At 47.7% G+C, this 26,919-nt stretch overlaps 1 protein-coding gene across 15 annotated transcripts in view; it reads left to right on the top strand.

Moving 5' to 3' along the window:
- Nucleotides 1–26,919, top strand: part of ZNF831 (zinc finger protein 831) — a 166,680-nt gene that overhangs the window by 19,029 nt on the left and 120,732 nt on the right. For 13 of the 15 annotated variants that reach the window (XR_003003806.1, XR_003003807.1, XR_003003808.1 and 10 more), the window contains exons 2-3: nucleotides 6,552–10,181; nucleotides 11,415–11,554. Coding sequence is in view for 11 of the 15 variants with exons in the window: in XM_024750244.1 (XP_024606012.1) it covers nucleotides 6,588–10,181; nucleotides 11,415–11,554 (3,734 nt within the window). In the remaining 4 variants the exon portion in view is untranslated. Of the gene's footprint in view, nucleotides 1–6,551; nucleotides 10,182–11,320; nucleotides 11,555–26,919 lie in introns of all 15 variants that reach the window. The other 2 variants (XR_003003809.1, XM_024750253.1) reach the window with 2 other exon arrangements.

Below are 26,919 nucleotides of genomic sequence, written 5' to 3'. Positions count from 1 at the left end.
GCATCGGCAGGCGGACTCTCAACCACTGCGCCACCAGGGAAGCCCCATTTCAACCCTTTTTAAGTGCAGTTCAGTGACGCTAAGTACATTCACATCCTTATGCACATAGTTCCCTTTTAACGTAATGCTAGTCCAGGCCAGGGGTGGGGAGGAAGCAAGTGGCCCCACACATGGCACGGCGGCTGACAGGCATGCAGGACAGACTGAAGTTTGGGAAACTTGCAACTAGAACAACAGTCTCAGCAACCACGTTCTTTCTGGAAAGTTCGATCTGCTGAATACATTTAATCCATTCTCCATAGTCTTCTCTCTCAGGGCCCAAAACATGAGTTTTTAAAACTTATTTGTGGCATTCCCATGTTCTCTTTTTGCCCAGGCCCCCTCGTGGGTTGCTTTGAAGAAAGGGGGCTTTGGAAATAGTCACTTTCCCTCCCCATGGGGTGGCGCACTCTCAGAAGAACATAGTTTTGGGGGGGTGTCGGGGAGTGGGGAGCCCACGCATGGCAGAGGGAGGAAGTGAGGGGTCCGACGGGCTATCTGCAGGGTGGACCCTCGGGATGGCGACCGGGCGCGGGGACAGCGCTTGGCAGTGGGTCTCGCCGAGCAGGTGGTCCTCCCAGAGGCTTCCCTGGTGCGCCCGCCCTCACTTTCCCCCCTGCTCGATGGGGATGAGACAACTTGCCACCTCCCTGGTTCAGAGTGAGAATCACCAGTGGCAGCCCTTTGAGGTTTTCCCAGGAAAAGTGCCATATCCCCCAGGAAGGTGCTGGTGGGCTTGCAGCCTCCCAGTCAGCGATCAGCTGCCGCTAAAAGGCATCGATTTTGCTGTGATCACGGAACAGGCTGCAGGGAGAGCAAAATAATCATCGTGGCAGGTGTGTCAGAAATGTAACGCTCTTTTTCTGGAATTTCTATTTTGAAGCCCCCGCTCCTCCCACCCCGAGGCAGTCAGTTCTGGGCTTCTTTTCTCTCTCCCCTGAAGATGGGCTTATTTCGGGGTACAGGTGGTGCTCAGCCCCCAGTTCCCCAAGCTCCACGCTGAGTCACCTCTCCTGCAGCATTACCCTTGGTCTGACCCATTTTCTCAGTCACTCTCAGCCCCCTCTTGGGTGCTCTGGGATTCATCCTGAGCTGCACCGGCTCTGGGCACAGAACCCTGGGGGCTTCCTCCCTCCCTCCCGCCTGGACTCGGGCTTAGGGATGTTGCTATTCTGTCCGGGGGGGCGGGGTCTCTCCCGAGTGCCCCGAGGAATGGGGGTCCCAGGTCTTCTTTCTACCCAAGTCCCCTCTGAAGCCAAAGCTGGAGGGTCTCGTCGCCCCCTTCCGACTTTCTTCCCTCCCACCTCCTCCCAACCCGAGGATGGGGAAAACTGGCTGGTCTTCCTCAGATTCCCCTTAGGGTTTAGGCTTTGGAAGTCACAAGCCTTTACTCAGTTTCTGCCACAGCAAGTTCAGTGGAGGCCCTGCCCATCAATCCCCCTCTGCATTTTACCATTTTGGAACAAGCTGCAGGCAGCATTGCTGGGCGTGAGAATTTCTGGGGCCACAGAGCCCGCTGGGTGTGTCCCCTTGGCCAGCTGGACACGCCAGCACACCATTGCTCCCTCAGTCCCCTGTGGGGTAACGTGTTCTATGTGATCTCTTGGTCCCCAGCCGAGTTTAGTAAGCTCCAGCTGCCATCGGTGGGGACTGGCTTGATGACACACTCTTTAAAGCATCCTTCACCCCAGCTTTCCCGCTCCCCTGCTAGCATTGCCTGAAATCACCTCCCAACTAGAATCCTTATAATGACCTTCTTTCTTGGGAATTGCACCTGAGAACGGCATCCCTTCCCAGAGGCACTGAAGGGAGCCAGCTGCATTGACTGATGGGGAAAAGACAAGGGGTAGGAGGGAAGGTGGGGTGGGGAGGATTCGCTAGTTAATAGTTCAAAATATTATGGCGTATCACTGGAAACTCAACTGAGCCGAGCACTTCCTCCGTGCCTGACGCCACCCTCGGTGTTTTCTCACACGTTATTTCATCTGATCCTTCCAGGAGCTGTGCCCAAGTGACCTGGGAGCTGGGTCTCGGGGGTGTCCACCAGCAAGCCTGGTGAGCAGGGACAGGAAGGCGGGTCTGATGTTTCCCCTGGGAAGCATCTCGAACTTTCTCAGCTTGAGGGAAGCCTTGTCTTCTATTCACATCAGTGCTTAGGAATTCTAATAGCTCCTACCCGTCTCTAGGGATTTCTGTCTTTAAATCTTTCCTTAAAAAATTATGAGGTCTCAAATCTGTGAGATCTCTAATGTAGACAGGTTTATGAGGAATAGAGAATGGGAATGATGGTCTTGGGATAAAAAAGAAAAAAAGGACTGACTGTAGCGTTTGCCAATTTCTGTGGTGTAAATACTCCCACCACGGCCAATCGCAAGCTGTGAACGTGACGTTACTGGACCTAAAATTGGCAGGAGGTGGAGATGTGGAGTGCCACCCTGTTACATAGTATTTCCACCATCCCGACGCAATCCACGTGAGTAACGTCCAGAGCACTGAGCATGCTAAGATGTAATAAAATAATTAGTAAGTGAGGAGCTTGGTGTATTTAGTTCCTTTTCTACTACTGACATAAAATTCACATAACATGAAAGTCACCATTTTAACTGTTTTAAAGTGTACAATTCTGTGGCATTTAGTACATTATAATGCTGTGCAACTACTGACTGCGTGTGGTTCCAGAACATTTTCATCACTGCCTTTCATAAAGGAAGCTCTGTTCCCAGTCAGGCATTCACGCCTCCCTCTCCCTCTCCACCCCTGGCAACCACTGTCATCTGTTTTCTGTGTGTGTGAATTCTCCTCTTCTGGGTTTTTCATGTAAAAGGAATCATACAGTGTGGCCTTTTGAGACTGGCTTCCTTCACTCAGCATCACGTTTCCAGGGCTCGTCCATGATGTCGCCCGTATAAATACGTCATTCCTTTTTATGGCTAAATAACATCTCCTTGTACAGATAGACTGCAATTTGTTTATCCATTCATCAGTTGATGGACATCTGGGTTGTTTCCACCTTTTGGCTCTCTTGCATTGTGCAGTTATCAACATTTATGTACACGTCTTTATTTGAATACCTATTTTCAATTCTTTTGGGTATATGCATAGATGCGGAATTTCTGGGTCATGTGGTAGTTCTGTGTTTAACTTTTTCGGGAACAGCCAAACTGTTTTGCACAGTGGCTGCATCATTTTACATTCTCACTAGCAGTGGTTAAGTGTTCAAATTTCTCCATATCCTTACCAACATTGGTTATTTTCAGTTTATTATTAATATACTAGTTGATGTGAAGTCATACTGTGGTTTTGATTTACATTTTCTAATGACTAATAATACTGAACATCTTTACATGTGTTTTTGGCCTTTGTATATCTGCCTTGGAGAAATGTCTATTCAAGTCCTTTGCTCATTTTTAAATTGAGTTGCTTGTCTATTTGTTATTGAGTTAGAAGTTTCTTTATATATTCTGGGTTTATCATGTATACAATTTGCAAATATTTTCTCCCATTTTGTGAGTTGTCTTTTCACTTTCTTGATAGTGTCCTTTGATGCACAAAAGTTTTTTTTTTATTTTGAAGAAGTCCAATTTATCTTTTTCTTTTAATTGATTTTGCTTTTAGTGTCATATCTAAGAATCCAATGTCAAATCCAAGGTCATGATTTACCCCGATGTTTTCTTCTAAGAGTTTTGTAGTTGTAGCTTCTACATTTAGGTTTTTGATCAATTTTGAGTCAATTTTTGTATGTGGTGTGAGGTAGGGATTCAACTTCATTCTTTTGCATGTGGATATTCAGTTGTAGTAACTTTGTTTTTAATATAATTTATCGAATTGTAAGTCTATATAATTTAACTTTTAATTATGGCCACATTTAACAACTAGCTTGCAAAATTTCTGAAAAGTTAACAATCAGCTCTTGTGAGCCAGTGTGAGCTGGTATGAGCTGCCATGACTTCTACCTTTCCCTGATTGAACAGTCTTGCTGCTAAGGCTGGAATTTGGATTTGTTTTTCTTGAGGAGCTAATCTGGGGATTGGTTGAAGTGGAACTCAACCAATGGAGCTCCTGGGAGATGGGCACCTGAGGGTGTAGGGTCTGGAGGCCCCCCAATTCTGTAGCCATGGGCCTGTTTACATTTTCTCATTGCATCTGGCTTTCCCTCCCACAGTTGGAAGAGCATGGCTGGGTCTCTCTTGCTCCCTTGCCTAGCATTTGCCCAGCTGTTACCCCTGGCTGAGAGGGAACCAACTGTGTCTCTGTTGGGTTTGGAGGGGCTTTGGAAGCCCCACCTTTGAGCAGAGACCCAAGCCTGATCTTGAAGCTAAAGAAGTGCTTTTTTCCTGCTGGGGTGGCCAGATAAAATACAGGATGCTCAGTTACATTTTAAAAATATTTATTTATTTATTTATTTTTGGCTGCATTGGGTCTTCGTTGCTGCACGTGGGCTTTCTCTAGTTGCGGCAACTGGGGGCTACTCTTCATTGCTTTGCGTGGGTTTCTCATTGCAGCAGCTTCTCTTGTTGCAGAGCACAGGCTCTAGGTGCATGGGCCTCAGTAGTTGTGGCATGCGGGCTCAGTAGTTGTGGCTCGTGGGCTCTAGAGCACAGACTCAGTAGTTGTGGCTCATGGGCTCTAGAGCACAGGCTCAGTAGTTGTGGCTCGTGGGCTCTAGAGCACAGGCTCAGTAGTTGTGGCGCACGGGCTTTGTTGCTCTGTGCATATGGGATCTTCCTGGACCAGGGATTGAATGTGTGTCCCCTGCATTGGCAGGCAGATTCTTAACCACTGTGCCACCAGGGAAGTCCCCTCAGTTACATTTTGATTCCAGGTAAATAATGCATACTTTTCTAGTGTAAGCAAGACCCATACAAGAATTGGGACATACATATACTAAAGAAGTATACAGGGCTTCCCTGGTGGCGCAGTGGTTGAGAGTCTGCCTGCTGATGCAGGGGACACGGGTTTGTGCCCCGGTCCGGGAAGATCCCACATGCGGTGGAGCGGCTGGACCCATGAGCCATGGCCGCTGAGCCTGCGCGTCCGGAGCCTGTGCTCCACAACGGGAGAGGCCACAACAGTGAGAGGCCCATGTACCGCCAAAAAAAAAAAAAAAAAAAGTATGCATTGTTTATCTGAAATTCAAATTTATCTAAGAATCTTGTGTTTTCATTTGCTGAATCTAGTAAGTGTCCCCTCAGGTCAGTTTTCTTCCTTATTGTCCTAATCCAGTAGCGGAGACTCAGAACTCCAGAGTGGGAAGGGCCCTAGGGAGGTGCCCATTTTACAGACCTGGAAACTGAGTCCCATCTGAGGAAAGGGACTTGCCCCAGCTCATGGGATCACTGTGGACTTTGAGGACCTTGCTGAGCTACACGATTTTTCTTTTTCATGAAATCAGCACATTTTCTGAGTGTCTCCTCTGCACAGGGCACTGCGCTGGGTGTTGGGAGACAATGGTGACAAGCCTGCCATGTACCTGTGTGCAGGGGAAGAATCAAGAATTCCCTTTGAGAAGCAGCCGCATAGCACAGGGAGATCAGCTTGGTGCTTTGTGACCACCTAGAGGGGTGGGATAGGGAGGGTGGGAGGGAGGGAGATGCAAGAGGGAAGAGATATGGGAACATATGTATATGTATAACTGATTCACTTTGTTATAGAGCAGAAACTAACACACCATTGTAAAGCAATTATACTACAATAGAGATGTTAAAAAAAAAGATAACTCCCCCCCCAAAAAAGGATTCCCTTTGAAATATTACTCAGCCATAAAAAGGAACAAAACTGAGTTATTTGTAGTGAGGTGGATGGACCTAGAGTCTGTCATACAGAGTGAAGTAAGTCAGAAAGAAAAGCAAATACTGTATGATAACACATATATATGGACTCTAAAAAAAATGGTACTGATGAACTTAGTGGCAGGGCAGGAATAAAGACGCAGACGTAGAGAACGGACTTGAGGACACGGTTGAAGGGGGAAGGGGAAGCTGGGAAGAAGTGAGAGAGTGGCATTGACATATATACACTACCAAATGTAAAATGGATGGCTAGTGGGAAGCAGCTGCATAGCACAGGGAGATCAGCTCAGGGCTTTGTGATGACCTAGAGGGGTGGGATAGGGAGGGTGGGAGGGAGGCCCAAGAGGGAGGGGATATGATGATATATGTAAACATAGAGCTGATTCACTTTGTTGTACAGCAAACATTGTAAAGCAATTATACTCCCATAAAGATGTAAAAAAAAAAAAAAAGAGAGAATTCCCTTTGGGCATATTAAATGAGATAGGATTGAGACAGACCCGGGTCTGAACCTGCTTTGCCACATGTTAGCTGCATGACGAGTCACTTCCACTCTCTGAGCCTCAGTTTCCCCTTTCCTTATATGGGGATAAGGGTATTTTTCTTGGGAGATTGTTGTGGCTTCAGTGGAGGTGACGAACTGCCTGATGGGGGGTAGGGAAGAGTTTACTGTATGATGAGAGAAGAGAGTTACCCATAGTAAAGTTCGGTTGTTGCTCACAGGTTGCCCGGCATCCTGGGCCACCCAGACGATGTGGGATGGAGGCGCCGGAAGTCACCTGCCCTGCCTTGCCTGCCAGGGACCAGCCAGCTCCTGCTTCTGGCCCTCCAGGGGCCCCAGGTGGGCAGGCCTCGCCTCACCTGACCCTGGGCCCCATCATCCTGCCCCCAGAGCAGGGCCTGGCCCCCACCCTGTTCCTGAAGGCCTTGCCCATCCCACTGTACCACACGGTGCCTCCAGGGGGCCTCCAGCCGCGTGCCCCCCTCGTGTCAGGCAGCGTGGACGGGGGCAGCGTGCCCTTCATTCTCAGCCCCCTGCTGCAGCCTGAAGGGCCCGGTCCCACCCAGGTGGGGAAGCCAGCGGCCCCAGCACTCACCGTGAACTTCGTGGGTGCTCTGCCCATCCTGTCACCAGGCCTGGGGCCCATGCTGGGCAGCCCCGGCAAGGTGCGCAACGCCGGCAAGTACCTGTGCCCGCACTGTGGCCGGGACTGCCTGAAGCCCAGCGTTTTGGAGAAGCACATCCGCTCCCACACGGGTGAGAGGCCCTTCCCGTGCGCCACCTGCGGCATCGCCTTCAAGACCCAGAGCAACTTGTACAAGCACAGACGGACCCAGACACACCTCAACAACTCCAGGCTGTCCTTGGAGTCGGACGGCGGGGGAAGCAGCCTCCCGGAGGAGGGGGACGAGGCCGGAGTGCCTTCCGGGACCCACGGGGCACGATCAGAGAGACCCCTTTCTCCGGGCGCCCAGTCTGCTGGGCACTGCCTGCTGCCCAGGGCACATCTGTCCCCGGTTGCCAAGAGCCTGGACCTGAAGATGGACGCTGTTGCCTGTCCAGGATCCACGTTCGATGTCAGGGAGGCCCCTGTAGACTCTGCCCCCGGGCTCCCGCTGGCCAGCTCGCAGCCGAGGAGGAAGCTGCCAGAGCAGCGGTCCCCGACGGCCAGCAGGCCGGGCTCCGTGCTCCAGCAGCAGCAGGTGGAGAAGCCCGGGGATGCCAAGCCCTCGGAGGGTCGGCTGCGGAAGTGCGAGAGCACCGACTCGGGCTACCTGTCCCGCTCGGACAGCGCAGAGCAGCCACCGGCCGCCGGCAGCCCCCTGCACAGCCTGTCGGAGCACAGCGCCGAGTCTGAGGGCGAGGGAGGCCCGGGGCCCGGGCGCGCGGAGCGGGCGGCCGGCCTGGAGCTGGAAAAGAGGCGGCTGGAGGAGCGCATCGCCAGGCTCATCTCTCACAACCAGGCTGTGGTGGACGACCCCCAGCTGGCCCACGTGCGGCCCCGCAAGACGGTCCTGTCCAAGCAGGGCAGCATCGACCTGCCCATGCCCTACACATACAAGGACTCCTTCCACTTCGACCTGCGGCCACCGGAGCCCAGGAGGACGCCTGCCGCCCTCCGCGCCGCGCGCTCTACCTGCGCGCCCCCGGACAGGGCGCGGCCCCTCTTCTTCCACTCGGTCCCCACGCAGCTCTCCACCGGCACCGAATGTGTGCCTGTCACCAGGAGCAACTCGCTGCCCTTCGTCGAGGGCACGGGGACGTGGCCGGAGCCACCGGACCCCCGGGACGCCTGGTCCCGGAGGCAGAAGCCTCTGAGCCCCAGGCCTGCCCCCGCCCGATTGGCCGATGTCCCTGGCAGTCATCCCCGGGCCCTGGTCAGACAGGCTGCGGTGGAGGACCTGCAGTGTCCCCCGACGGGAGACGCCTCGGCCCCGGCGGAGGACCCGGATGGAAAGAGACCGGCTGCGGGGGAGGGACAGGCTGGCCAGGGCCAGGCGGCTGGTAAGCAACGCGGCCAGAGGAGGCTGAAGATGTTCTCCCAGGAGAAGTGGCAGGTGTACGGGAAGGACACGTTCAAGAGCATCTACCAGAAAACGAAAGCTGGCCACCACGGAGGCAAGAAGGCTAGGGAGGTCACAGCGGGCGGCGGGGTCGAGCTGGACTGTCCTCTCCAGCAGGATGCAGGGGGTGGCGGGCGTGCAGCCCCCTCCCAGGATGGGAGGAGGCCCCCGGGCCCCGAGGACACTGCCGTGGAGGCCAGGCCAGCGCCTTGCGCAAGCCCACCGGCCCGGGAGGGCCTCTTGGTGACTGAGCCCCCCAAGCAGAGGGAGACAGTGGCCAGAGCCGGAGGCAGAGACCAGCCCCGTGTGAACAGGGCTGCCTCACGCCCCGCCCTCAGCTGCAGAGGACCCCTCTGCTTGGGCAGCAAGAGCCCTCTGCTTCCCCCAAACGGGAGGCTGGAGCTGGGGTGTCAGCTGCTCCCAGCACCCAGTCCTCCCAAAGGAGGTGACCTAGAGGCTCCCAGGCGGGGTCTGCCGGACCCCAAGCTGGAAGGTGGCACCCGGGGTGGCGGAGGGGACGCCAAGGAGACCTGTCAGCAGGCCCACGTGGTCCCGAGCCGGCCGGGTGGGAGCTCCGGGGAACCCCAGCCCACAGAGGTCAAGCTCCCCTCGGAGAGGAAGAAGCTGAAGGTGGAGGTGCTAAGCTGCCAGGAGCCCCCGGGAGCAGGAGGAGAGACCCCGGGGGGCCCCGTGCACGCTGCCTCCCCGCCCCCTCAGAACCAGGACAGTGACCCCGGGGAAAAGCCAGGGGGGCTGCCTGGAGGCGGCGACTGCACAGCGAGGGGCAGGGCTGGGGCCCTGAGGCGGGCAGGGCCTCGGGACATGGAGCCTCGGCTGCGTGCTACAGCTGCAGCCCCCGGGTGTCCCTCCCAGCTGGCCTTGCAGCCTCGGGCCCCTGGCGTCCTCGCTGCCCCAGTGGACATGGCCTTCCCCCCACAGTACCTCCTCAGGTTACCCCAGGGAGAGACCCGTCACCCGCCGCCCATCCCCCAGAAGCCGGACCAAGGCCAGGGCCTTCTCTGCAGGAGAGGGGGACCTGAGGAACGGGCATCCTTTATGGAGTCGGGGCTGGAGGCCCCCCTGCTTCCCAGCTCAACCTCAGGCCAGGCTCCTGGTGGAGCAGACAGCTTCGGGGAGGACCCCAGCTGGTCCACGCCGTGCGACAGGAGAAAGGGGGTGCAGGGAGAGGAGAAAGGAGGCTTGGACACTGGCACCCCAGCAGCTGGGGTCCCCAGGGGGGCAGTCTCCTTCCCATCCACGCCAACGTGTGACTCTTGGAGGGGTGGGACCCATGACACCCAACAAGCCTGCAGCAGCAGCACTTGGGCGCGAGCCAGGCCCTCTGGGGGCGTCCTCCATCCCTGGGAATCCACTGGGGAGCTGGGGGGGCCTCCCGAGAGCGCCCCGTGGGGCCCTTCTTCAGGGCCACCAGCGGGGCTCAGTGCCGGTTGCTCCCGCCAGCCTGGCCCCTCCCTCTCGGCCCTCCCACTCCCGGGCTGGCCTGAGTTGGCCTCGTGTGTGCCCGCGGAGACCCCCGGGAGCTACAGGGCCCAGGGGCCTTTCCCCTCGCTGAGGGCTGAGCCCCGGCTCACATGGTGTTGCCTGAGCCGCAGCCTCCCTCTGCCGCTGGAGCAGAAGGAAAAGGACGCTTCCGTGCACCTGGCGCTGCATTTCCCTGTTGGCCGTCTCCCGGGTGAGGGTCCTGACGCCCAGCCAGCGAGCAAAGCAGTGTCTGGAAGATGGACCAGGATAAGCCCTGGAGGAGGAGGGCAGACGCAGACATTGAAGGTAACACCCAGCTAGCTTTGTCCCAGGGCCCTGGGGGCTGAGGGAGGATGCTTGGCAGGCAGGACTTATAGCGATGGAGAGAAAGTATGAAGCCATCCTGTGTAGCACCTGCTGTCCATTATAACAGCTTCTCAGCCTGCTCCCAAGGGAGAGAAAAAAGGCACAACATGTGAAATAAAAAGAAAGAAAATCATGAGAAAAGGTTTCAAAGGACAGAATGACTGTACCCAAGACTCTGGGTGAGATTTTTCATAACTAGACATAAACCTTAATGCTGAGTTTCCTGGTAGCAGAGGCGAACAGTAAAAATGAAACGTTGGTCAGGGGAGCTTATAAATCAGAAACCCTTTTTGAGAGATAGACTCCAAACAAAAACTCTTAAAAGGAGATGGTTATCCTACCAGGGACTCCAGAGAAAATAGCTGCTATGGTCAGATTCAACTTACCCCTGAGTTTCCTGGAAGCAGTGGCAAAACGGGAAAGGAGCTGGGTGCTCTAGAGAGTTCTCACTGGTGATTAAATAAATTTATAGTCCCATCTTTTTTTGGTGGGGGGGGGGAGGGCCGTGCCTCGCGGCATATGGGATCTTATTTCCCGACCAGGACTCAAACCTGCACCCCCTGCATTGGAAGCGCAGAGTCTTAACCTCTGGACCGCCGGGGAAGTCCCTGTAGTCCCATCTTGAGAGCGACTCCATGCATCCGGATTGTATAATTGAGGGTGTTGTCCTGCTCTGGGATGTCCTGGGCCAGGGTGACTGGAGAGGATCCTGCACCCTCAGTTGTAACTTAATCGTGTGGAACAACAGGGTCTGTGTCCCAGAGCTTGAAGGCTGTTCTCATGGTAACACTGCCTTTATCCTGAGAGTGGGGGGTTAAGAAAGAGTGTGCTGGGCCTGAGAGAGGGCGAATCCAAGGCCCAGCTTAGCCTCCTTCCTCCACAAGGCCATCAGGTACTGGGTGTGGGCATTCCTGGAGGAGGGAAAGGAGCCGGCCACGGTGTTCCCTAGACCTCCAGTTATCACCAAAGGTCTGGGCTTTTTCTTCTGTGGATCCAGCCCAGGCAGGATTCCAGAAGGTTCCGCCCAGCAATGTGCAGACCATTTGGCAATGCAGCATTTCGATGCCCGATTTCCCCAGACAGGCATCCTGTCTGCAGAGAGAGAACCCTTCTGTGTTGTTCCCACCGTGAGGGCTGTGGGCAATATGACGCCTGCGTGCCTGGTATTTTCAGCTCTCCGACCCAACAGCCCCAGGGATGCCATCCCAGGAGTGGATGTCTGAGCCAGAACGGAAGAAAGGATGGCCTCATAGGAGGGCAAAGATTCCTCGTGGGAGCAGCAAGCAGAAACAACTGAGGATCCGCTCCAAAAGGTAGGGTGTGTGGCCACCTCTGTCATTTCCCCGTGTGCCCACAGTGTCAGGAACTGCAAACTGCAATTTCAATAAACCCCCAAGGAAAGCTTCGCGAGGGATTCAAAAGGCATCTCTGTGTTCCAGGGAGAGAGAGAGAGAGACAGAGTCCCGTATAGGAACTGGGGTCTAGAGTTTCATGGTTAAAGGACTCAGTGTGTTTCCCCATCAGTCTACCGGCTGTGTGTTTTTCAGTGGTGCCTTTTTTAAGGCCAGGCGTCCAGCAAATATTCGAAAACTCAGTTGAAAACACATCCATCCAGTTTAACTCCTGAAGAGAGAGCGTGTTAATTATTTACAGCTTTTATTGCTTTTTTAATTATGCAAGTGATGCGTGTCCTTTGCAGAAAAATTAGAAGATGCAGATGAGTGAGGAGAAGACAATAAAACATCCTGGTGATCTCACCACTCGGAGACACTCACGTTTAGGTGTATGCCCTTCTAGACTTTTCTCCGTGATCTGTGCACGTACATAATCTCCTGACTGCAAATGCGGGGTGGGGGGCAGATGGATTTTAAAACCCCTCTTTCATCGCGTCATTCTGATTGTCTCGCTCCTTTGCTCAAAACCCTTCAGGTTGCCCACTGCGTTTTTCCCCTGGTGGCCCCCCTCCCTCTCAGTGTGATGTCATATGGTCCCAGCCCTCGCCTATTCTCTATTTGACACTCCGAACCCGGATCCCCAAGGCTCTCCTGCACCCACAGTCTCCCCTTCCTACATGCCTGGCCTTCTCCTATTGTCAGTGTTTGGTCCAGACATAGGTATTTGTCGAGAGGGCCACACAAATTCCTAATGCTTACCTACAGCTGCTCAGGCTCTCACCGGCCAGAGATGACATACCCTCTTCTGAGGCCCCTGCACCCGCTTTCACTTGTCTGCCAGGACCACGTTTCCAGAGCTGGCATCGCTGAGGGCTTGCTGTGTGCCAGGCACAGCATTTTTCTCTCGAGGAAACCGAGACACACAGAGAAGTCGGGCAACTTCCCCGAGTACCCGGATCTGAACCAGCAAACCTTACTCCAGAGCCCAGGTGCCAAACAACAGCTTGCCCCGATGCTCCCAGCCCGTGATGGACATGAGAGTCACCTAGGGTTTTCTGGAGGTTTCTTGTGATGCTGGGTCAAATTCAGTGGGTCTGGGATGGAGCCTGAGATTCTGTATCTCTAACATGCTCCCCGGTGAGGCTGAGGCTGCTGGTCCAGTGAGCTAGCTTGGAGAGCAATGCTTTACATCACCCAAACCACATCCCGGGAGCTCAGGGATACTGGCATGTGGCTTTGCTCCCACAAAGCACTAAACTACATCCGAGTGACAGCTGGCAAGCCTGAAGTCTCCAGGCCTCAGTCAGAGTCCCGGGAGATGTGGGGAGGGGGACAAAGGTGGGGTGCCTCATTTACAGTTCCCAACACTGGAACTTGACTGTTTCAACAGACATTCATTGTGCACCTGCTAGGTGCCAGGTGTCTACACGTGGAGGCCGTTGGGGAAACATTCCCAAATAAGGCTGATGGTCCCAGGCTGGTCCTCCGAGAGGCCTGGAGATGTCTCTCCAGGATGCCTTGCAAACCCATCAGCAGCCCAGGGGCCAAACAGCCCATGTAAGAATCTTATTTGGCCGCAACATTGTTGAAAGTTTTGATGCTTAGTGTCCAAATAATAAATATCAGGAGATTTCACATATAAACCGGGATTTTGGCTTCTCTTAAAATATCTGAAGCTCTGAAGATATTGGGCGTGCCTTCTTGCGGGGCAGCAGCTGGCTGGGGCTTAGCAGCAGCTATGCCTGTGGACGGTGCCTGTGCTGTGCAGCCTGCCTCAGTCCCCACTTCTCCCTAGTGTCCTTTTTTCCCATTTTTTTTTTTTAGCTTTTTTTAAAAAATTGAAGTACAGTTGATTAACAATGTTGTGTTAGTTTCAGGTGTGTAACACAGAGGTTCATTATACACACACACATTCTTTTCCAGACTCTTTTCCCTTATAGGTTACTACAAAATATTGAATATGGTTCCCTGTGCTCTACAGTTGGTCCTTGTTGTTTATCTATTTTATATGTGGTAGTTTGTATCTACCAATCCCAAACTCCTAATTTATCCCTCCTCCCACCACTCCCCTTTCCCCTTTGGTAACCATACATTTGTTTTCTATGTGTGTGAGTCTGTTTCTGAGATAAGTTCATTTGTGTCATATTTTAGTTTCCACCTATAAGTGGTATCGTATGGTATTTGTCTTTCTCTGTCTGACTTAACTTCACTTAGCACGATAATCTCTAGGTCCATCCATGTTGCTGCAAATGGCATTATTTCATTCTTTTTTATGGCTGAGTAGTATTCCGTTGTATTTATGTACCACAACTTCATCCATTCATCTGTTGATGGACGTTTAGGCTGTTTCCATGTCTTAGCTATTGTAAATAGTGCTGCTGTGAACAAAGGGGTGCACGTATCTTTTCGAATTATGGTTTTGTCTGGATATATGCCCAGGAGTGGGATTGCTGGATCATATGGCAACTCTATTTTTATTTTGGGGGGAAAACTCCATACTGTTTTCCATAGTGGCTGCACCCGTGTATATTCCCATCAACAGTGTAGGAGGGTTCCCTTTTCTCCACACCCTCTCCAGCATTTATTATTTGTAGATTTTTTTTTTTTTTTTGATGATGGCTATTCTGACCGGTGTGAGGTGATACCTCACTGCAGCTTTGATTTGCATTTCTCTAATAATTAGCGATGTTGAGCATTGTTTCATGTGGCTTTTGGCCACCTGTATGTCTTCTTTGGAGAAGTGTCTATTTAAGTCTTCTGCCCATTTTTTTGATTGGGTTGTTTGCTTTTTTGGCATTGAGCTGTATGAGCTGTTTGTATATTTTGGAGATTAATCTCTTGTTGGTTTTGCATCATTTGCAAATATTTTCTCGCAGTCTGTGGGTTGTTCTCTAGTGTCTTAACGTTTAGTCATGTAGTCGGCCTGGCCCTCGTAGGCATGCGTGTTTGCAAATCTTCATCTTAACATCCGGTTTTGTGGGAGCCAAAACTCTGCCTCCCAGTCAGTGAGCTTCTCAGCAAGAGGCTGCAGGTGAAAAAGTGAGGGGGCAGAGGGACCCCGGCGTGCAAACAGGAGAGGTCAGAACCCAGGCCCGACAGCTCTGTCCTGGAGCCTCCAGCCGGGTGCACTGGGGATGATGCTCTTGAAGTTTTTACATCCACCAAACTTTGACTGGTCGACCACGATCCCTTCATCATTCGTGCCTGTACTGGCTCACGATCGTCCTTTGAGTCATTCTAACCTCAGGACCTTTGCACTTGCTGATCTGTTTACCTCTACCTGCGCACACCACCTCTGGCTCCTCGTGGGGCTGGCTCCCCCTCATCTCAGCAAAGACGTTGGCATTGTGGCGGAGACTCACCTGACCCCTGTACCTCAGTGGTTCCCCCCTTTTTCTCTCCATCCCATCGTCTTGTTTTATTCCCTTCATAGGTTGTCGGCAGAATTCATTTTCTTGAGGCATGGAATTGATGGCAGCTTGCTTCTTAAAAGCCAACAGTGGAGGGCCTCCCTGGTGGCGCAGTGGTCGAGAGTCCGCCTGCCAATGCAGGGGACGCGGGTTCATGCCCCGGTCCGGGAAGATCCCACATGCCGCGGAGCGGCTGGGCCCGTGAGCCGTGGCCGCTGAGCCTGCACGTCTGGAGCCTGTGCTCCGCAACGGGAGGGGCCACAACAGTGAGAGGCCCGCGTACCGCAAAAAATAAATAAATAAATAAATAAATCTCACTGTTAAGAAAAAAGATGTATATCTCACACTGAATATATCATCCTTCAGTTTGATTTTTAAACTCCATATTGTGTTTTTGAAGATCTCGCCATGTTTGGTACATACAGATCAAATTCATTCATCTTAATTGCTGTAGAGTATTCTCTCCCATGGAAATTACACACTGTATTTTCCATTCCCCTATTTATGGACATTTAAATCATTTCCAGTTTTTGTGTGTGTGCTAACTTTGCAATGAACATGCTTATACGTGCCTCCTTAGACACAATGTGAGAAGTTTCCTAAGAAATATACCTAAAATGGAATTACTGGGTTATAGGATAATCACATTTTCAACTTTACAGGTTATTACCAAATCACTCTCTGGAGTGCTTGTGTCACTGTAGGTTTCCTCCAGCTAACAGTGAGAGTTTGCCCTGCTCCCATATTCTTACTAATGTTTGTTAGGAGCAGATTTTTAATGTTTTGCCCACCCAGAATTTGTAGGGTTGTGTATATATCCTAGATTTGCATATATTCTTTGCCTGTTATATATACTGCAGATATTTTTCCAGGTCTATTATCTGACTTTTTAAGCCCATTCATTTATATTTACCCGCATAATTGCAAACATCTTGCCTCTTCATCCCTTTTGTCATGTCAGATCTTCCTTCTGGGATTGTTTTCTTCTGTCTGAAGTATATTCTTTGGAATTTCCTTTAGAGAAGAAAAATCTCAGTTTCTATTAGCCTGAAAGTGCATTTATTTCATCCTTGTTGTTGAAAAATATTTTTTCTGGGTACACAGTCTCGGGTTGACAGTTATTTCCTCGCAGTCCATCAAAGCTGTTATTGCATCGTCACTTGGCTTCTATTTTGTGGTGAGAAGTCAGCTACAAGTCTATTCATCTGTCTTTTGAAGGTCTCTTATCTCTGGCTACTTTCAAGATCTTCTTCTTCGGTGTTCCATACTTTTACTTTGATGTATCCAGGTACACGTCACTTTCATTTATTCCATTAGGAATCCATTGGGCTTCTATAATTTCTGGATTGATGTCTACCCGGAAAATTCTCAGCCATTGTTCTTCAGATGTTGCCTCCATCCCAGTCTCCCTCTTCTTTGGAACATCGAAATAATGCATCTTAGATCTGTCTTTCATGTCTCTTAACCTCTATTTTCAACAACTTTGTCTCTCCCTGCTATAATCTAGATACTCTGTTCGGATGTATCTTTAAAATGTTACTAACTTTCTTAATCCACTGTGTGTTTTTTTCAAAGCTCTATTGACATATATTGAATTTTAATATCATGCATATTGAAAGTGTGCGATATAGTAAGTTTTGACATGTTCACACCCGTGAAACCAACAACACTATCAAGAGAGCAAACGTATCCGCAATCCCCAGAGTTTCCATGTACCTCCTTATAATTCTTTCCTCCTGCCCCCACCTGCCACCCTCCCCCCCCGCAGGTAACCACCGATGTGCTTTATGTCACTATAGAGTATTTCACTTTTTCTAGAATTTTATAAAAATGGAAGCAGACAATATATACCTTCCCCCCCTTTTTTTTGGCTGGGCTTTTTCTTCACTCCGTATGATTATTTTGAGGCCCATCCATGTTGTGTGTATCAGTCATTTGTTCCTTTTCATTCCTAAGTAGTCAGCCATTGGGTGGATATGGCACAATTTGTTATACAACCACTTGGTGGTAGACATTTGGCTTGTTTCAGTTTTGAGCTGTTATAAATAAAAAGTACTATAAATATTCATATACAAGTCTTTGTATGGGTATAAGCTTTAAATTCTCTTGAGTAAATACCAAAGAGTGGAATGTCTGGATCATATATGGTAGAGGCATAATTTTTTAAGATGCTGCCAAGCTGTTTTCCAAAGTGGTTGTATCATTTTACATTTCCACGAGCAGTGTGTGACAGCTTCTGCTTCTCCACCTCCTTGCCAACACTTAGTATGGCCATCCTTTTTAATTTTTGTCATTCTAATAGATGTCTGATGGTATCGTGTTAGTTTGAATTTACATTTCCCTAATAAATGATGATATTGACTATCTTTTCATGTACTTATTTGTCATTTATGTATCTTGTTTGGTGGAATATCTGTTTGCATCTTTTCCCACTAAAAATGGGTTGTTAGTTTTCTTCTTATTGAATTTTGAGAGTTATTTATATATTCTGGCTATAAGTCCTTTTTCCGATATGCAAGTGGTAAATGTTTCCTTCCAGTCTGTGCCTTGTTTTTTGTTTTTAATTCTCTTAACAGTGTCTTTTAAAGGGCAGACATTTTAAATTTTGATGAATTCCAATTATCATTCTTTCTTTGGATTGTGCTTTTGATGTCATAACTAAAAAATCTTGGCCTAAATCATAGCCACAAAGATTTTTCTCTTAAGTTTTCTTCCGTAGCTTTACTGTTGTAGGTTTAATATTCAGACCTAGGATCAAATTTTTGTATATGGTGTGATGTATAAATCAAAGTTCTTAGTTTTGCAGGTGGATACCTAATCGTTCCAGCATGATTTGTTCATCTATTTGTCTATTTTGATGCATATGCCATGTTGTTTTGATGACACTGCCTGACTTGAAGGGTTACTCTAAAACGTAAATATTCAAGGCAGTGTGGTATTCACATCAAAATCGACAAATAGATCAATGAAACAGAATAAGGAATACAGAAATAGACCACACATACATGGGCAATTGATTTTTGACTAAGGTTCAAAGGAAGTTCAATGGCAAAAGTATAGTCTTTTCAACAAATGTTGCTGGACCTGGAAAGTTTCCCCACCAGGAAGCCAAGGCAGTCATGAGGCTCGCCTCCTCTGTTCCTCTTCTCTCAGGGACCACTGCTTTCATTGCTTGGTGTCTAATGTCCTGAGAATCATTGTTTTAGACATGTGTCCATTTTTTTATTTGGGAGGGCACATCTAGTCACTGCTATACCACGTTGGTCAGAAGAAGTCCCTGGACTAATGCAATGGCCTCTTAATTGGTCCCCTGCTTTTACATGTCTGTCGAGTTTTAAATTTAATTCCTGACAATATTATATTTAATTTTTTTTAAGTTCCGTTTAATCATTTTTCAAATCTGCCTGGTCATTTTTATAGTCTCTTGCTCTTTACTCTTCTTTTTTTAAATTGAGGTATGATTGACAAACATAAAAGCCGTATATATTTAATATATACATCTTGACAAGTTTGAAGGTACATGTACACCCATGAAGCCATCACCACATTCAGTGTCCTACACTTTCCTAAACTTATCCATCATCTCTAGAAGTTTCTTCCCTTCCTCTTTTTTGTTTTTTGATAAGAATATTTGACATAAAATTTAAATTTTATGTAAATTTTAAATTAAGAAAATTTTAAGTATATAATACAGTATCGTTAACTGTATCGTTAATGATACAGTTATCGTTTAAGTATTAGATATACAGATATCGTTTAAATATATAGATGGTATACAGATATCGTTTAAGTATATAATACAGTATCATTAACAGTATCGTTTTAAGTATATAATACAGTATCGTTAACTGTATCGTTAATGATACAGTTATCGTTTAAGTATTAGATATACAGATATCGTTTAAATATATAGATGGTATGCAGATATCGTTTAAGTATATAATACAGTATCGTTAACTATATGCACTGTGGTGTGCAGTAGATATCTAGTATTTATTCATTTTGTGGAAGTGAAACTTTGTACCCTTAGATCAACACCTTCTTGATTCTCCCTCCCTCCATCCCTGGTAACCACTATTCTATTCTCTGTTTTGATGACATTGACTACGTTAGGTTCCTGATTTAAGTGGGATCATGTAGTATTTGTTCTGTATCTGGCTTATTTCATTTAGCATAATATTTTCCAGTTCATCCCTGTTGTAGTAAATGGCAATATTTCTCTCCTTTTTAAGACAAGTAATATCCCATTTTATGTATACACCACATTTTCTTTATCTAGTCATCGATGGATGTTTGGGTTGTTTCCATGTCTTGGCTATTGTAAATAATGCTGCAATGAACATAGGTGTGCAGTTATCTCTTCAAGATCCTGATTTCAATTTGTTTGGGTATTTACCCAGAAGTGGGATTGCTGGGTCATAGAGGACTTCTATTTTTAAGGTTTTGAGGCACTTTCATACTGCTTTCCATAATGGCTACATAAATTTACATTCCTACCAACAATGTACAAGGGTCCCCTATTCTCCACATCCTCACCAACACTTACCTTTTGCCTCTTTGATGAGAGCCATTTTAAGAGGTGTGAGGTGATATCTCACTGTAGGTTTGATTTGTATTTCCCTGATGTTGAGCACCTTTTCATATACCTGTTGGCCATTCGTATGTCTTCTTTTGAGAAATATCTATTCATGTCCTTTGCCCATTTAATAATTGAGTTCTTGGGTTTTTTTCCTATTCGTTTTGCTATTCAGTTGTGTGAGTTCCTTATGTATTTTGGATATTGGTTCCCTGTCAGATATATGGTTTGCAAATATTTTCTACCATTCCCTAGGTTACCATTTCATTCTGTTGATTGTTTCCTTTGCTGTGCAGAGGCTTTTTGGTTTGATGTTGTCCCACATGTTTATTGTTGCTTTTGTGGCCTGTGCTTTTGGCATCATATCCAAGAAATCATTACCAAGGCCAGTACAAGCAGATTTTCTCTATGTTTCCTTCTAAAAGTTTTAGTTTCAGGTCTTATGTTTAGGTCTTTAATGCATTTGGAGTTGATTTTTTGTGTATGGTGTAAGACAAGGGTCTAATTTCACTGTTTTGCATGTGGATATCCAGTTTTCCCAACACCATTTATTGAAGAGACCATCTTTTCCCCATTGTATATTCTTGTCCTCTTCCTCCCACCCCCATTGAAAATCAGTTTACAGTAAATGTGGGGGTTTATTTCTGGTCTCTTTATTCTGTTCCATTTGTTAATACATCTGTTTTTATGCCAGTACCATACTGTTTCTATTACTGTAGCTCTGTGATATATTTTAAAAACCCAGGAAGTGTGATGCCTCCTGCTTTGTTCTTCTTGCTCAAGATTGCTTCAGTTATTTGGAGTCTCTTGTGGTTCCATATGTATTTTAGGATTGTTTTTTCTATTTATGTAAACTGTACTCTTATTTTCAACCTTTTAAAGAGACACACTAAATATTTTGCATCTGATAATGCCAACACAGGAAGTCTTGGCATGTCTGACTCTGTTTTATATATGAGCTCTCACTTATGGTATCTTGTTTCCTTGTTTGTTTTTGGATATTTGATGGTGAGCTGAGATTTTTGCAACTTTGTGGTGGGTTTCTCCAGTAATGATTTGTTTTGCTTCTGCTAGGTGCCTGGGGGCACACAATGAGCACTACTTTAAATAAGGTTCTTGGTTGTAGGTTTCTCCATGTCACAGGGTAGTGTGAATTCAGATTGCAAACCCATGAGAAGACTGTCTTATTGTTATGAAATTAACAGGAGAGACTTTTGCCCCCTCCACTCAGTGATAAGATTGGAATTAAAAAATATATATATTCTCTGGGCAGGTGGTGGAGGTAGGATGTATTATCCCTAATTAACCCATATATTGAGGGTATAGCCTCTGAGGTCTCAGTTTTCTGCAGGAGTAGAGGTTGGATCTTCCACCTGACTCACAGGGTAGATTCTGGGTTTGAATCATGCACCCTGAACCCCACCAGACAATGGAAATGGACGAGCAGGATCATGGAAACAAAAGGGCAAGCTCACCTGGCTTGGCAAATGCCCTCAAAATGAAATCACTCTCACTTTTTTCCACTTGGTTTTTAACTTTTAAGTATATCTTACCTTTTAATCAGAACACCAATGCATTTAAATATAAATTGTAAACATTTTTATATTTAATCTACATTTTTCGTTGGTTTCAGTGTAAGGGTAAATATGGGGGTAGTCAACCAAAGTAACTAGTTCACTGTGCTGTTAGAAATGGACTTCTTATTTTCTAACCTTGCTTATGCTTCTTTGATCATCAAGAAACTGCATATTTTGATGTAGTCAGATGGAGTTACCTTTTCCTTTACGATTATTATATTTTGTTCTTGTCTAAGAAATTTTTCCTTGTCTCAAGCCCCCAATGTCACAAATACAAAAAGATAGTCCCTTATGTTCTTTCTCTCTATATATTAATGTAAAGAAGGATTTATTTTTATTTTTGTTTATATAGAAAACAGTGGACCTTGGGTCAAGTTTGGCTCTTGGCTTGTTTCTGTATGCCCTGTGTATGTCCTGTCTACCTGTATGTGAGGTAGGCATGATTTTTACATTTTAAAAAGAATGTGTATATGTATACTGGATTGGCCAAAAAGTTCATTCAGGTTTGTCTGTAAGATGGTACCAAAAACCCGAACGAACTTTATGGCCACCCCAATACATACATACATACATACATACATATATATATATACACACACGCACACACACACATATGTGTATATATATGGATATGAAAAATGTGTGGCAGAGATTGTATGTGGCTTGTAAAGTCTAAAATATTTATTACCTGGACCTTTATATAAAAAGCTTATAGACCCCTGGCCCAATCCCCTTTTTTCACTTATTTGCTGTATTTTAACTTCCCGTTTGTACCTGAAGTTTATTTCAGCGCCCTCCCTTGTGTATCATTCGACTCTTTGTTGCCAGCTCCAAACACCACACTGTAATGAAAATGGGTGTTGTCATTAATGAAAGCACACGAGTTAAAGGAGAGGGATTAGAAAAGGCAGGGTCCATTTTCAGAGTGGAAATGGGAAAATGTAGAAAATTCATACTTGGACGCCTAATTGCCCTGACATTAACTAGAGGCATAGATTCAGAGCATTCATTAACAATGTCTCGGCCGTGCCCAGAGCAGGCACTGGACCATGGAATTGACTTTTACTGATTAGTTTGTAACTGTGTACAGAGCTGTACGAAGCATGAAACGCTCAGAGACTTGTTCTAGGGAGCTCCTGACAACGAACAATGAATTGTGAAGCCCCAAGTGAATCGGGATGAGTGGAGAGGAGATTGGAGGTTATGTGGGTGAGGGGTGCTTTGTAAACCCTAAAATGTAGATTCATCACAGAAGGGGAGAGCACAGGAGAACGCACAGAGGATGGAAATCTCTTAATTGATGGTCTTTTTCCTTATAAAGCAGATGTTTATAGTCTGAGCCTGTGTCTGCTCACTTTTTACTCATTCAATGAGGTAACTCTGAGATGAGATGGAGACGCAGACCTAGGGATGAGGTGGCCGCCACTCCTCATGGCTGAGACCCTCTGTGACGTGCTCCACGGCACCAGAGCTTTGACCCCGGTCTCAAGTCCGGTTTGGTGGGATGCTGAGGGTCTGCTATACCTCCACTCCACTTCTCTTTGCTTTGTTACTCCCCGTGGGATCAAGAGAAGAAAGTGAGGAGGATAATATGACACACCATATACTCCTTCCCCAGGATGAGCGTGTGTCAGGCAGGCCACGCAAACCTGCAAGTCTGCATCCTTGGATCTACCTTCCAAGACCTGGCTGATAAAAGGGACAGTGGGCATGAGGGTCAGGGCGGGATTGGAGTAGGCAGGGTAGTCAATGGCTGTCAATCGGCATCAAGATACATGACAGACCTCACCCTGCCTCCTTTTGTGAGCTTCCCACTGGACTCCAGGCAAAGCTGGTGTCCCCTGTGCTCTTGACCTTGGTCCACCAGTCATCAGTGCCCCGGCTGGAGCTGACCTGGGGTAAGAAAGCTTTTTTCTGATTGGTCTTCCATGAGGTCTATAAACAAAGATATTGTGCTGTTCTTACGTAAGTGCTGATAATGTGGGCTCTTACAGGAAGATCTACAGAGAGAGAGACCAAGAGAGCAGAGGGTGTGTCACGTATGAGTTGGATTTAAAGTCTGGCCCTTAAATAGCAGCTTATTAAAACAAAATGTAAAGCACTGTAGAAGACAGCTAAAAGCAGGGAATTAGACATGAATACAAAAATCTAGACTGATCTTCAAAACATAGCCTTGAGTAAAAATAAAGTGAGAATAAGAATGGCTCTGTGGTACAATGTCACACACAAAAGCGACACTACATATTTATAAGCATACATGCATATTTAAGGAGGCTTGGCAAACATGCCCGAGTGCTTCTGGGGGAAATAGGCGGATGGGAGTGAGAAGAAGAGAAGCAGGGGCGACACTCTAACCTTGCATCTGAGGTTGGGCTGCCTAGGAGCAGAGCCTGAGACGGGGATTCTTGTACAAGAGATTTACGCAGGGAGGGCTCTCAGGAGACTTGTAAGGGATGACGGAAGCAGACAAGGGCGACGGAAGAACTCAGCAAAGATGCGGGCTTGGGTGTCCAGTCGTGCCTGATCCCACAGGGAGCTCTGGAGTGTGAAGTGCATCCCAGAGATGGTCCTGCTCAGAGGCAAAGGGACTGGGCTCTCACACCCTGTGACAGTCAGTCAATGGCTAAGGGCCCTGCATGGGGGGTGTGTACACTCTCCCAGGCCTTCCAGGCAAGCTGGCTGCCACTGGCCTAGGGCAGCCCTCTTGAGAAGGTGGTAAGTGTGCGTCCCAGCAGCCGGCCACAGACGAGCAGCCTGGTGAAGGCGGTGGAGACAGGCACTGATGGCATCTGCTGAACTGCGAGGGGCCTTGCAGGACGGGTGACGGCGAGCTTGCAGGACCTGCCCCACCGTGGCTGTCCGTTCCCAGGGTGATGCTGCTCTAGGAGGGGCTGCACACAGAATGTTCTGGAGAACACAGGAGGGGAAAAAGTAGACCCTGCCCATGACTAAACAAAAATTGCTTTGAAGACAATGCCAAGATCCACTTGGGCTCCCCCCAAGGCCAAAAGGGTCCAAATTCCGTCTTAATGAGATTTGAATCCAGAGGCTGGAGCTCTCTCAGCAGTCTCCTAGTTGTTTTCATTGAGCGCAGTTCCTCGCTTTTGTCCGTTTTCCAAAAGCAAACCTCCCTGCAGTTCAAACTGTGCCATTCTTAACACCTGCCAGCTTGTAGGCAGTCACCCACTGACTGGGGGCAAAGGTGACCCACAGCACACAGGGGAAGAATGCTCCCACACCTCCCACCTTCCTTCCTGCCTTTGTCTCTGTACTTGGAAATCACTCTCCCCCGGCCCAGCAGGAGCCCCGACTGGTTCAGGGATTTGTGATTAGCAGAACGGCAGCCCTGTAGCTCTCCACCCGGGCTCAGATAGTCTTTCAGGAACCTGGAGTCTTGACAAGCAGGGATGCGTTGCTTCAAAGAACCAGGAAGGCACCGCTGGGGAGTGACAGCTCCTGCCCAGGGCCCAGGAGGCCATAGTGCCTGTAAGTGGAGCCTCTCCCAGACATGAAAAAGATGAAGAAAAAGTCGCTTTTTCCTTGTTGCTGCTATGAAAATGAGCGCCCAAGAGGATACGGAATTCTGCAGATCTTACTTAACTTCTGCAAGCAGCCCTGATTATTAGGGGACTGCGGCTGGATGTTGGCGGCAGCTCAGACAAATGAGAAAGAAAAATGGCCAAGCAGGTTACCTCGCCTTCCTCCCCAGCCTGGTGGCTCTAAAGAGCATCATCGAGGGAACAGAATTCTTGTAAACTGAGGCTTGCAAAGGGAAGGGAGTCCCTGTGGCTCGACCAGGCAGCTAGAAGCGGTGCAAAGATCTTTCCAAAGAGCTGAGCACTGATAATGGTCAAAATGGTTCAGGGACTCGAGTCAAGAGTTTAGCTCCCACCTGGCTGCAGGGCTTCGAGTCTTAGGGCATATTGCAGGCGTTCTGCCTCTCAGTTCTTTCACCTGCCAAGTGGGGGGCTAGACCATCAGCTGCACATCCTTATTGGTAAAAAACTTTTAGCCTGCGCCCTAAGAAATGCACAACTGTTCATTTACGTTATCCATCTGTTCTACTCCCCTGATGTATTAAGTGCATTACAAAGGGCCCGCAACAATAGGTACAAGAAAGTCTAGATAAAAGTAACTGTAGATAGAAGCTCAGTATTCTTTCTAAATTTATTTTGTTGAAGTATAGTTGATTTACAGTGTTGTGTTAATTTCTGCTGTACAGCAAAGTGATTCAGTTATATATCTATATATATACACACACATTCTTTTCCATTATGGTTTATCCCAGGATATTGAATATAGTTCCCTGTGCTATACAGTAGGACCTTGCTATTTATCCATTCCGTATGTAATAGTTTGCATGTGCGAATCCCAAACTCCCAATCCATTTCTCTCCGCTCCCCCCACTTGGCAACCACACATCTGTTCTCTATGTATGTGAGCCCGTTTCTGTGTTGTAGTTAAGTTCATTTGTGTCATATTTTAGATTCCACACGTAAGTGGTATCGTACGGTATTTGTCTTTCTCTTTCTGACTTACTTCATTTAGTATGATAATGTCTAGGTCTCATGTCGCTGCAAATGACATTATTTCATTATTTTTTTATGGCTGAGTAGTATTCCGTTGTATATATATACCACATCTTCTTTATCCATTCATCTGTCAATGGACATTTAGGTTGTTTCCATGTCTTGGCTATTGTGAATAGTGCTGCTATGAACATAGGAGTGCTTGTATCTTTTTTTTTTTTTTTTTGCAGTACGCAGGCCTCCCACTGTTGTGGCCTCTCCCATTGCGGAGCACAGGCTCTGGACGCGCAGGCTCAGCGGCCACGGCTCACGGGCCTAGCCGCTCCGCGGCACGTGGGATCTTCCCGGACCAGGGCACGAACCCGTGTCCCCTGCATCGGCAGGCGGACTCTCAACCACCGCGCCACCAGGGAAGCCCCAGCTTGTATCTTTTTGAATTATAGTTTTGTCTGGATATATCCCCAGGAGTGGGATAGCTGGATCATATGACAACTCTATGCTTAGTTTTTAGAGGAACCTCCGTACTGTTTTCCACAGTGGCTGTACCAATATACATTTCCATCAACAGTGTAGGAGGGTTCCCATTTCTCCATGCCCTCTCCAGCATTTGTTATTTGTAGAATTTTTAATGATGGCATTCTGATGGTGTGAGGTGCTACCTCATTGTAGTTTTTCTGTTTGTTTGTTTGTTTTTTATTTAAACTAACATAGCATTGTAAAGCAATTAAACTCCAATAAAGATGTTAAAAAAAAAAACAAACAAACATTAAGCGTAAAATAAGCACCAGTTGGTTTTGAATAGCTGCATAGGCCTGCCCAGAGGTAGAGGGCAATGTTGATAGTTTCCTTAAAAATTATTTTTATTTTTATTTTTTAGGATTATTTAGAAGCCTCTGGCTTGTCATGTTGCTTTGATAGATACCAGATTTTGCACAAATTAAGAAACCATAAATGCATGTCTTACATGTTTTGTTGTAAGTGATATGTAGGATGTTTGTCATTTAAATAACAGTTTAGAGTTATGGTTACAATAATCCCTACCATAAGGAATAACTGTCTAAGCAGTTCCCATAGACCATAGACACCATGTCACATATTCGGGTCCTTCTACCTTTGTCTTCCTCCCTCCCTCTGTCCTTTCTTTTGGGGTCATTAAAAACAAACAAACAAAAGACATTCATTAAGGGTCCTG

Source organism: Neophocaena asiaeorientalis, unplaced genomic scaffold, assembly GCF_003031525.2.
Source record: "Neophocaena asiaeorientalis asiaeorientalis breed wild unplaced genomic scaffold, Neophocaena_asiaeorientalis_V1.1 scaffold606, whole genome shotgun sequence".
Lineage (NCBI taxonomy): Eukaryota > Metazoa > Chordata > Mammalia > Artiodactyla > Phocoenidae > Neophocaena > Neophocaena asiaeorientalis.
The sequence above is the reverse complement of the archived record's forward strand: the minus strand, read 5'-3'. Positions and strand labels throughout refer to the sequence as shown.